Source organism: Salmo trutta, chromosome 12 (assembly GCF_901001165.1).
Source record: "Salmo trutta chromosome 12, fSalTru1.1, whole genome shotgun sequence".
Taxonomy (NCBI): domain Eukaryota; kingdom Metazoa; phylum Chordata; class Actinopteri; order Salmoniformes; family Salmonidae; genus Salmo; species Salmo trutta.
Genome location: NC_042968.1, coordinates 30,800,121 through 30,812,306, shown reverse-complemented (window position 1 = coordinate 30,812,306; position 12,186 = coordinate 30,800,121). Strand labels below are relative to the sequence as shown.

General features: G+C 41.7%; 1 protein-coding gene across 4 annotated transcripts in view; it reads right to left on the bottom strand.

Moving 5' to 3' along the window:
* Positions 1-12,186, bottom strand: part of LOC115203335 (protein unc-13 homolog C) — a 201,369-nt gene that overhangs the window by 20,586 nt on the left and 168,597 nt on the right. For 3 of the 4 annotated variants that reach the window (XM_029767944.1, XM_029767947.1, XM_029767945.1), the window contains one exon: positions 6,841-6,988. In XM_029767944.1, coding sequence (XP_029623804.1) covers positions 6,841-6,988 — 148 coding nt within the window. Of the gene's footprint in view, positions 1-6,840; positions 6,989-9,291; positions 10,690-12,186 lie in introns of those variants that run through there. The other variant, XM_029767948.1, reaches the window with a different exon arrangement.

The following is a 12,186-nucleotide window of genomic DNA, read 5'->3' as shown; positions in this document are numbered from 1 at the left end:
TCAGGTTAGGATGGTAGGATCGTTAGTTTACTCCAATCAGGTTAGGATGGTAGGATCGTTAGTTTACTCCAATCAGGTTAGGATGGTAGGATCGTTAGTTTACTCCAATCAGGTTAGGATGGTAGGATCGTTAGTTTACTCCAATCAGGTTAGGATGGTAGGATCGTTAGTTTACTCCAATCAGGTTAGGATGGTAGGATCGCTAGTTTACTCCAATCAGGTTAGGATGTAGGATCGCTAGTTTACTCCAATCAGGTTAGGATGGTAGGATCGTTAGTTTACTCAACCAGGTTAGGATGGTAGAATCGTTAGTTTACTCCAATCAGGTTAGGATGGTAGGATCGTTAGTTTACTCCAATCAGGTTAGTTTACTCCAATCAGGTTAGGATGGTAGGATCGCTAGTTTACTCCAATCAGGTTAGGATGGTAGGATCGTTAGTTTACTCCAATCAGGTTAGGATGGTAGGATCGTTAGTTTACTCCAATCAGGTTAGGATGGTAGGATCGTTAGTTTACTCCAATCAGGTTAGGATGGTAGGATCGTTAGTTTACTCCAATCAGGTTAGGATGGTAGGATCGCTAGTTTACTCTAATCAGGTTAGGATGGTAGGATCGCTAGTTTACTCCAATCAGGTTAGGATGGTAGGATCGCTAGTTTACTCCAATCAGGTTAGGATGGTAGGATCGTTAGTTTACTCCAACCAGGTTAGGATGGTAGAATCGTTAGTTTATTCCAATCAGGTTAGGATGGTAGGATCGTTAGTTTACTCCAATCAGGTTAGTTTACTCCAATCAGGTTAGGAATGGTAGGATCGTTAGTTTACTCCAATCAGGTTAGGATGGTAGGATCGCTAGTCTACTCCAATCAGGTTAGGGATGGTAGGATCACTAGTTTACTCCAATCAGGTTAGGATGGTAGGATCGTTACTTTACTCCAATCAGTTTAGGCTGGTAGGATCGCTAGTCTACTCCAATCAGGTTAGGATGGTAGGATCGTTAGTTTACTCCAATCAGGTTAGGATGGTAGGATCACTAGTTTACTCCAATCAGTTTAGGATGGTAGGATCATTAGTTTACTCCAATCAGTTTAGGCTGGTAGGATCGTTAGTTTACTCCAAACAGGTTAGGAATGGTAGGATCGTTAGTTTACTCCAATCAGGTTAGGATGGTAGGATTGCTAGTCTACTCCAATCAGGTTAGGATGGTAGGATCACTAGTTTACTCCAATCAGGTTAGGATGGTAGGATCGTTACTTTACTCCAATCAGTTTAGGCTGGTAGGATCGCTAGTCTACTCCAAACAGGTTAGGATGGTAGGATCATTAGTTTACTCCAATCAGGTTAGGATGGTATGATCACTAGTTTACTCCAATCAGTTTAGGATGGTAGGATCATTAGTTTACTCCAATCAGTTTAGGCTGGTAGGATCGTTAGTTTACTCCAAACAGGTTAGGAATGGTAGGATCGTTAGTTTACTCCAATCAGGTTAGGATGGTAGGATCATACGTTTACTCCAATCAGGTTAGGAATGGTAGGATCATTAGTTACCTCCAATCAGGTTAGGATAGTAGGATCGTTAGTTTACTCCAATCAGGTTAGGGATGGTAGGATCGTTAGTTACCTCCAATCAGGTTAGTTTACTCCAATCAGGTTAGAGATGGTAGGATCGTTAGTTTACTCTAATCAGGTTAGGGATGGTAGGATCGTTAGTTACCTCCAATCAGGTTAGTTACCTCCAATCAGGTTGGTTTACTCCAATCAGGTTAGGGATGGTAAGATCGTTAGTTTACTCCAATCAGGTTAGGAATGGTAGGATCGTTAGTTACCTCCAATCAGGTTAGGATGGTAGGATCGTTAGTTTACTCCAATCAGGTTAGGGATGGTAGGATCGTTAGTTTACTCCAACCAGGTTAGGGATGGTAGGATGGGAAGTATATGAAAATGATCTAGTGTTCAGCGAAAAAACAACATAATGTCAAATACAGGTAGCCTAGTCAAATAATTAACATCCAATCACATTAACCGTTACTCTCTTGCGGGAATTCCAGTAACGGTCGCCAAACGTAGCTGCTGCTCATTCCGTTGGATAGAACATTTATAAATGGTTAAAAAAAGTAAGGCCCATGTCCATAGAGACACATACCAGCTCTACTGGTAGTACTGCTACTACCAGCAGTACTACACCTGCACCTGTCGACGACACAAGTTGTTCTGCTTCCACGAGCACATCCAATGGATAAATGGATACACACACACACACAATAGCATACGCAATATGCACACACGTACACATGGATTTTGTACTGTATATACATTTGAAGTCAGAAGTTTACATACACCTTAGCCAAAAACATTTAAACTTAGTATTTCACAATTCCTGACATTTAATCCTATTAAAAATTCCCTGTCTTAGGTCAGTTAGGATCACCACTTTATTTTAAGAACGTGAAATGTCAGAATAATAGTAGAGATAATGATTTATTTGAGCTTTTATTTCTTTCATCACATTCCCAGTGGGTCAAAAGTGTACATGTAATCAATTAGTATTTGGTAGCATTGCCTTTAAATGGAATTGTTTAACTTGGGTCAAATGTTTCGAGTAGCCTTCCACAAGCTTCCCACAATAAGTTGGGTGAATTTTGGCCCATTCCTCCTGACCGAGCTGGTGTAACTGAGTCAGGTTTGTAGGCCTCCTTGCTCGCACACGCTTTTGCAGTTCTGTCCACATATTTTCTATAGGATTGAGGTCAGGGCTTTGTGATGGCCACTCCAATACCTTGACTTTGTTGTCCTTAAGCCATTTTGCCACAACTTTGGAAGTATGCTTGGGGTCATTGTCCATTTGGAAGACCCATTTGTGACCAAGCTTTGACTTCCTGACTGATGTCTTGAGATGTTGCTTCAATATACCCATATAATTTCCCGTCCTCATGATGCCATCTATTTTGTGAAGTGCACCAGTCCCTCCTGCAGCAAAGCACCCCCACAACATGATGCTGCCACCCCCGTGCTTCACGGTTGGGATGGTGTTCTTCGGCTTGCAAGCCGAACATAACGATGGTCATTATGACCAAACAGTTCTAGTTTTGTACGATTTTGTACAAAAAGTATGATCTTTGTCCCCATGTGCAGTTGCAAACCGTAGTCTGGCATTTTTATGGCGGTTTTGGAGCAGTGGCTTCTTCCTTGCTGAGCGGCCTTTCAGGTTATGTCGATATAGGACTCGTTTTACTTTGGATATAGATACTTTTGTACCTGTTTCCTCCAGCTTCTTCACAAGGTCCTTTGCTGTTGTTCTGGGATTGATTTGCACTTCTCGCACCAAAGTACATTAATCTCTAGGAGACAGAATGCGTCTCCTTCCTGAGCGGTATGACGGCTGCGTGGTCCCACGGTGTTTATACTTGCGTACTATTGTTTGTACAGATGCCTTCAGGCGTTTGAAAATTGCTCCCAAGGGTGAACCAGTCTTGTGGAGGTCTACAATTTTCTTTCTGAGGTCTTGGCTGATTTCTTTAGATTTTCCCATGATGTCAAGCAAAGAGGCACTGAGTTTGAAGGTAGACCTTGAAATACATCCACAGGTACACCTCCAATTGACCCAAATGATGTCAATTAGCCTATCAGAGGCTTCTAAAGCCATTTTCTGGAATTTTCCAAACTGTTTAAAGACACAGTCGACTTAATGTATATAAACATCTGACTCACTGGAATTGTGATACAGTGAATTATAAGTGAAATAATCTGTCTGTAAAACAATTGTTGGAAAAATTACTTGTGTCATGCACAAAGTAGATGTCCTAACCGACTTGCCAAAACTATGGTGTGTTAACAAGAAATTTGTGGAGTGGTTGAAAAACTAGTTTTAATGACTCCAATCTAAGTGTATGTAAACGTAAACATTTATTTTTAATAAATGTATCATAATGTATGTGTGTGGCAGGCTTACAATGATGGCAAAAAACAACATTTGAGAGTGTGCTGACCCTGGTGCTAGAGGGGGTACGCAGCTGGAGATTGAATGTTTGAAAAGGTACGGGACTATACAAACTTTGGGAACCACTGCCCTAGATAGGCCATCATGTAGCTCTACTCTGTTAAGAAAACAGAAAACCTACACTTCCACAGAGACACAGTAAAACACAGCATAGGAATGGGACAGATAGAGCTACAGAGAGAGAGCAACAGAGAGAGAGCTACAGAGAGAGAGCTACAGAGAGAGAGCGAGAGAGAGAGAGAGAGTGACAGAGAGAGAGAGAGAGAGAGAGAGAGGGAGCGACAGAGAGAGAGAGCGACAGAGAGAGAGAGCGACAAAGAGAGAGCGACAGAGAGAAAGAGAGCGACAAAGTGAGAGAGACAGAGAGAGAAAGCGACAGAGAGAGAGACAGAGAGAGAGCGACAGAGAGAGACAGAGAGCGACAGAGAGAGACAGAGAGCGACAGAGCGACAGAGCGACAGAGAGAGAGAGCGACAGAGAGAGAGAGCGACAGAGAGAGAGTGAGTGAGAAAGAGAGAGAGCGACAGAAAGAGAAAGAGAGCGAAAGAGAGAGTGAGAAAGAGAGAGAGAGAAGCACGAGTAAAATAGAAAGAGAAAGGAATCGAAGGAGGCAGTAAATGAAAAAATGCAATTACTGCAGTAACCATCTCACACGGTAAACTGGAGAGAAACCAAGCTGACATGGAAAAACACTGCAACCCACTGTAAGAGAAGCAAGGATAACTATCACAGGGTCACAGGAGGTTGGTGGCACCTTAATTGGGGAGGACAGGCTCATAGTAATGGCTGTAATGGAATAAATGGAATGGTATCCAGCTCATCAAACACATGATACAATTCCCTTCATCCCATTCCAGTCATTAATTTGAGCCGTCCTCCCCTAACCAGCCTCCTGTGAAGAGGGTTAGGAAGTTAACTGAAATTCTAATTCCAATTTCATCAATGCTTCTCTATGAGAAAAAATAGAATTGGAATTTCTTCCTGAATTGAATGAAATGGAATTGACCTAAACCCTAAACTCTAACCCTAACCTCCAGAGAGGACATTTGGGGACTTTCAGGGACATTTGGGGAAAAAGATGAAGTGTATTCTTCCCTTGAGTGGTTAGGGTGCATATACTAGCGGAGGTGTCCTTAACTTGAGAGCTTTGGTTGCATATCTACTAATTCAGTGTCCTTATCTTGAGAGGTTTGGGTGCATATCTACTAGCTCAGTGTCCTTATCTTGAGAGGTTTAGTTGCATATCTGCTAGTTCAGTGTCCTTATCTTGAGTGGTTTGGGTGCATGACTACTAGCGCAGTGTCCTTATCATGAGAGGTTTGGGTGCATGCCTACTAGCTCAGTGTCCTTAACTGAGAGTTTTGGGTGCATATCTAGTAGCTCAGTGTCCTTATCTTGAGAGGTTTGGGTGCATATCTACTAGCTCAGTGTCCTTATCTTGAGAGCTTTGGTTGCATATCTACTAGTTCAGTATCCTTACCTTGAGTGGTTTGGGTGCATGACTACTAGCGCAGTGTCCTTATCATGAGAGGTTTGGGTGCATATCTATTAGCTCAGTGTCCTTAACTTGAGAGCTTTTCTTGCATATCTACTAGTTCAGTATCCTTACCTTGACAGGTTTGGTTGCATAACTACTAGCTCAGTGTCCTTATCTTGAGAGCTTTGGGTGAATAACTATTAGCTCAGTGTCCTTATCTTGAGAGGTTTGGGTGCATATCTACTAGCTCAGTGTCCTTATCTTGAGAGGTTTGGTTGCATATCCACTAGTACAGTGTTTACCTTGAGAGTTTTGGTTGCGTATCTACTAGCTCAGTGTCCTTATATTGAGAGGTTTGGGTGCATATCGACTAGCTCAGTGTCCTTATCTTGAGAGGTTTGGCTGCATATCTACTAACTCAGTGTCCTTATATTGAGAGGTTTAGTTGCATATCTGCTAGTTCAGTGTCCTTATCTTGAGTGGTTTGGGTGCATGACTACTAGCGCAGTGTCCTTATCATGAGAGGTTTGGGTGCATGTCTACTAGCTCAGTGTCCTTAACTGAGAGTTTTGGGTGCATATCTATTAGCTCAGTGTCCTTATCTTGAGAGGTTTGGGTGCATATCTACTAGCTCAGTGTTTACCTTGAGAGCTTTGGTTGCATATCTACTAGTTCAGTATCCTTACCTTGAGTGGTTTGGGTGCATGACTACTAGCGCAGTGTCCTTATCATGAGAGGTTTGGGTGCATGTCTACTAGCTCAGTGTCCTTAACTGAGAGTTTTGGGTGCATATCTATTAGCTCAGTGTCCTTAACTTGAGAGCTTTTCTTGCATATCTACTAGTTCAGTATCCTTAACTTGACAGGTTTGGTTGCATAACTACTAGCTCAGTGTCCTTATCTTGAGAGCTTTGGGTGAATAACTATTTGCTCAGTGTCCTTATCTTGAGAGGTTTGGGTGCATATCTACTAGCTCAGTGTCCTTATCTTGAGAGGTTTGGTTGCATATCCACTAGCACAGTGTTTACCTTGAGAGGTTTGGTTGTGTACCTACTAGCTCAGTGTCCTTATATTGAGAGTTTTGGGTGCATATCTACTAGCTCAGTGTCCTTATCTTGAGAGGTTTGGCTGCATATCTACTAACTCAGTGTCCTTATATTGCGAGGTTTGGGTGCATATCAACTAGCTCAGTGTCCTTAGCTTGAGAGGTTTGGTTGCATATCTACTAGCTCAGTGATTACATTGAGAGGTTTGGCTGCATATCTACTAGCTCAGTGTCCTTAACTTGAGAGCTTTGGGTGCATATCTACTAGCTCAGTGTTTACATTGAGAGGTTTGGGTGCATATCTACTAGCTCAGTGTCCTTACCTTGAGAGGTTTGGGTGCATATATACTTCTTGATCAAGGCATCAGTAGGCTGTGTGTAAAGGCTCAGAGCGTATTTGAGGGACTTGAGGTCAGGGCTCTTCTCAAGGAACGTCTTCTTCAGACCGTTTCCTCCGGCGTGGAAATATTGCTTCGGAAAAGAGAGAGAGAGAGAGAAAGGGAAAAAGAAAGAAGGAAAGCGTACTGAGTCAGAGTCACTTTATTCACTGTCTTCAGTCTTCAGACCAGAAAGAGAACAGACATCGTCAGTACATTTAGCCTGCTTGTCTGTCCCGTAAAACAAAGGTGCTGTATATGTATGTTAAAAGACTCCAGAGTGGCGCAGCGGTCTAAGGCATTGCATATCAGTGCTAGAAGCGTCACTACAGACCCTGGTTCGATCCCAGTCTGTATCACAGCCGGCCGTGTTCGGAGTCCCATTGGGCGGCGCACAATTGTCCCAGCGTCGTCCGGGTTATTAGGGGAGGGTTTTGTCTGGGTAGACCGTCATTGTAAAACAAGAATTTGTTTTTAACTCACTTGCCTAGTTAAATAAAGGTAAAATAAAAAAATGAAAAATATGCAGACAGACTGTTCCTTTTTCTTTTCTGGGAAAGTCACCTGTTGAAGTGTCCTGGAGGTAGGACTACTTTTTTAGAGTTGTCCCCCCAGTTGAGCACCTGATTACCCTTTTTGTTAAAGCTGGGCTGAAGTTTACTTGGGTAAGCTTTCATTAACCACATTCATTTTAATGTTGGTTCCTCAGACCAGATTGAAAATGTACATGTTCATGTACCTTTAAGTCTTCCGACCAGACTGACTGTATAGGAGACTGTGTGGGAGAGATAATAAGCATGTTTGCTTATGTAACAGTTGTCAAACTGCTTGTTTAACAATATATCTTCCTCCCTCCTAAAATCTGCTACTTGATCTCGAGTCCTCTGTCTCGCAAACACTCGACAACGCCTTAGCCAGCTACACCACCGAAAAGCTAGCAATTCAAGGCATTTCAATCTGAGGAGTGAGGTTACCAATCTAACTCGGGTACACTCAGACCAGATAGAACACGTACAGAGTTAATGTACTTTTCACATCTTCAGACCAGATAGAACACATACAGAGTTAATGTACTTTTCACATCTTCAGACCAGATAGAACACATACAGAGTTAATGTGCTTTTCACATCTTCAGACCAGATAGAACACATACAGAGTTAATGTACTTTTCACATCTTCAGACCAGATAGAACACGTACAGAGTTAATGTACTTTTCACATCTTCAGACCAGATAGAACACGTACAGAGTTAATGTGCTTTTCACATCTTCAGACCAGATAGAACACATACAGAGTTAATGTACTTTTCACATCTTCAGACCAGATAGAACACGTACAGAGTTAATGTACTTTTCACATCTTCAGACCAGATAGAGCACATACAGAGTTAATGTACTTTTCACATCTTCAGACCAGATAGAACACGTACAGAGTTAATGTACTTTTCACATCTTCAGACCAGATAGAGCACATACAGAGTTAATGTACTTTTCACATCTTCAGACCAGATAGAACACGTACAGAGTTAATGTACTTTTCACATCTTCAGACCAGATAGAACACATACAGAGTTAATGTGCTTTTCACATCTTCAGACCAGATAGAACACATACAGAGTTAATGTGCTTTTCACATCTTCAGACCAGATAGAACACATACAGAGTTAATGTACTTTTCACATCTTCAGACAAGATAGAACACATACAGAGTTAATGTACTTTTCACATTTTCAGACCAGATAGAACACGTACAGAGTTAATGTACTTTTCACATCTTCAGACCAGATAGAACACGTACAGAGTTAATGTACTTTTCACATCTTCAGACCAGATAGAACACGTACAGAGTTAATGTACTTTTCACATCTTCAGACCAGATAGAGCACATACAGAGTTAATGTACTTTTCACATCTTCAGACCAGATAGAACACGTACAGAGTTAATGTACTTTTCACATCTTCAGACCAGATAGAACACGTACAGAGTTAATGTACTTTTCACATCTTCAGACCAGATAGAACACGTACAGAGTTAATATACTTTTCACATCTTCAGACCAGATAGAACACATACAGAGTTAATGTGCTTTTCACATCTTCAGATCAGATAGAACACATACAGAGTTAATGTGCTTTTCACATCTTCAGACCAGATAGAACACATACAGAGTTAATGTACTTTTCACATCTTCAGACCAGATAGAACACATACAGAGTTAATGTACTTTTCACATCTTCAGACCAGATAGAACACATACAGAGTTAATGTACTTTTCACATCTTCAGACCAGATAGAGCACATACAGAGTTAATGTACTTTTCACATCTTCAGACCAGATAGAACACGTACAGAGTTAATGTACTTTTCACATCTTCAGATCAGATAGAGCACATACAGAGTTAATGTACTTTTCACATCTTCAGACCAGATAGAACACATACAGAGTTAATGTGCTTTTCACATCTTCAGACCAGATAGAACACGTACAGAGTTAATGTACTTTTCACATCTTCAGACCAGATAGAGCACGTACAGAGTTAATGTACTTTTCACATCTTCAGACCAGATAGAACACGTACAGAGTTAATGTACTTTTCACATCTTCAGACCAGATAGAGCACATACAGAGTTAATGTACTTTTCACATCTTCAGACCAGATAGAGCACGTACAGAGTTAATGTACTTTTCACATCTTCAGACCAGATAGAACACGTACAGAGTTAATGTACTTTTCACATCTTCAGACCAGATAGAACACGTACAGAATTAATGTACTTTTCACATCTTCAGACCAGATAGAACATTTACAGAGTTAATGTACTTTTCACATCTTCAGACCAGATAGAACACGTACAGAGTTAATGTACTTTTCACATCTTCAGACCAGATAGAGCACATACAGAGTTAATGTACTTTTCACATCTTCAGACCAGATAGAACACATACAGAGTTAATGTGCTTTTCACATCTTCAGACCAGATAGAACACGTACAGAGTTAATGTACTTTTCACATCTTCAGACCAGATAGAACACGTACAGAGTTAATGTACTTTTCACATCTTCAGACCAGATAGAACACATACAGAGTTAATATGCTTTTCACATCTTCAGACCAGATAGAACACATACAGAGTTAATGTGCTTTTCACATCTTCAGACAAGATAGAACACGTACAGAGTTAATGTACTTTTCACATCTTCAGACCAGATAGAACACGTACAGAGTTAATGTACTTTTCACATCTTCAGACCAGATAGAACACGTACAGAGTTAATGTACTTTTCACATCTTCAGACCAGATAGAGCACATACAGAGTTAATGTGCTTTTCACATCTTCAGACCAGATAGAACACATACAGAGTTAATGTACTTTTCACATCTTCAGACCAGATAGAACACATACAGAGTTAATGTGCTTTTCACATCTTCAGACCAGATAGAACACATACAGAGTTAATGTACTTTTCACATCTTCAGACCAGATAGAACACATACAGAGTTAATGTGCTTTTCACATCTTCAGACCAGATAGAACACATACAGAGTTAATGTGCTTTTCACATCTTCAGACCAGACTGTGTGGAAGACTGTTTGGGAGAGGTAATAACTATGTATGCTTATCCAGGCTGGCAGCAGTAGGCCTAAAACAAATGTACTCTGTACTGTTGCATTAAGACAGAGGATAATTGTTTAAAGCCCTGCCACATCTGCCACATACACACACTCCACCCCCCCCACACACTCTCCACCTCACTGGAGTTCATGAGTTCACAGGTCATCCTCCATTGGCTCTGGAACAAGAAAGTCATGTTCAGATATAATCCAGTCACTGATGCATTATGGAATATCAGATACAGACCGAAAACAGTGGGAGTCAATGAGCCAAAGCTGCTCAGAGTAAATGATCCTAAGCGCTGTAGCTCTGTGTTCCAAATGTCATCCTATTACCTATAGCAAACTACTTCTGATCAAAAGTAGTGTCCTACATAGGGCATACAGTGTAATTTGAGACTAAGCTCTGTAGCTCTGTTACCTCGGCAGAATAGGCACAGCCCAGATTCACTCTGAAGATACCGTAGGTGTTGATGAGGGAAGAACGGCAGAGAAACCATCAAAGACATATCCAACACAACACCAACTCCAAGAGCTAGTCCACACAACACCAACTCCAAGAGCTAGTCCATACAACACCAACTCCAAGAGCTAGTTCATACAACACCAACTCCAAGAGCTAGTCCATACAACACCAACTCCAAGAGCTAGTCCATACAACATCAACTCCAAGAGCTAGTCCACACAACACCAAGAGCTAGTCCACACAACACCAACTCCAAGAGCTAGTCCACACAACACCAAGATCTAGTCCACACAACACCAACTCCAAGAGCTAGTCCATACAACACCAACTCCAAGAGTTAGTCCACACAACACCAACTCCAAGAGCTAGTCCATACAACACCAACTCCAAGAGCTAGTTCATACAACACCAACTCCAAGAGCTAGTCCATACAACACCAACTCCAAGAGCTAGTCCATACAACATCAACTCCAAGAGCTAGTCCACACAACACCAAGAGCTAGTCCACACAACACCAACTCCAAGAGCTAGTCCACACAACTCCAAGAGCTAGTCCACACAACTCCAAGAGCTAGTCCACACAACTCCAAGAGCTAGTCCACACAACACCAACTCCAAGAGCTAGTCCATACAACACCAACAATAACATCAACAACAAAACATTTTTTCTCACATACACGGATATGTGTATCATATTATCATCTCACCACCACCTGAAAAATCATAGTCATTTCATGGAGAATCTATGCTGGTTTTGCTTTTCGGCACTACATTTATCTCAAACCATTTAACACCATACAAATGTTCCCTCTTCAGAATTCCAATCCTTTTTGTTCCATTTCTTTCTCTCTGTCTCTGTCCTTCTCTCTCTATCCTTCTCTCCCTCCCTATCCATTTCTCTTCCTCCCTCTCTCTTCCCCTCTCTCTACCTCCCCCCTCTCTCTACCTTCCCCTCCCCTCTCTCTACTTCCCTCCTGCCTCTATCTCCACCTCCCTCCTGCCCCTCTCTCCACCACCCTCCTGCCCCTCTCTCCATCTCTCTTTGCCTCATTACTGAAGGCATAAAGTCTTTAACCAGTCCTGCATTCAGCCTGTGTATGTCTGATACTCTCTCTCCCCCATCTCTCTCTCCCTCCCTCCCTCTCTCCTCTCTCTCTTCCTTTAAGTCTTTAACCAGTCCTGCGTTCAGCCTATGTATCTCTTCCACCTA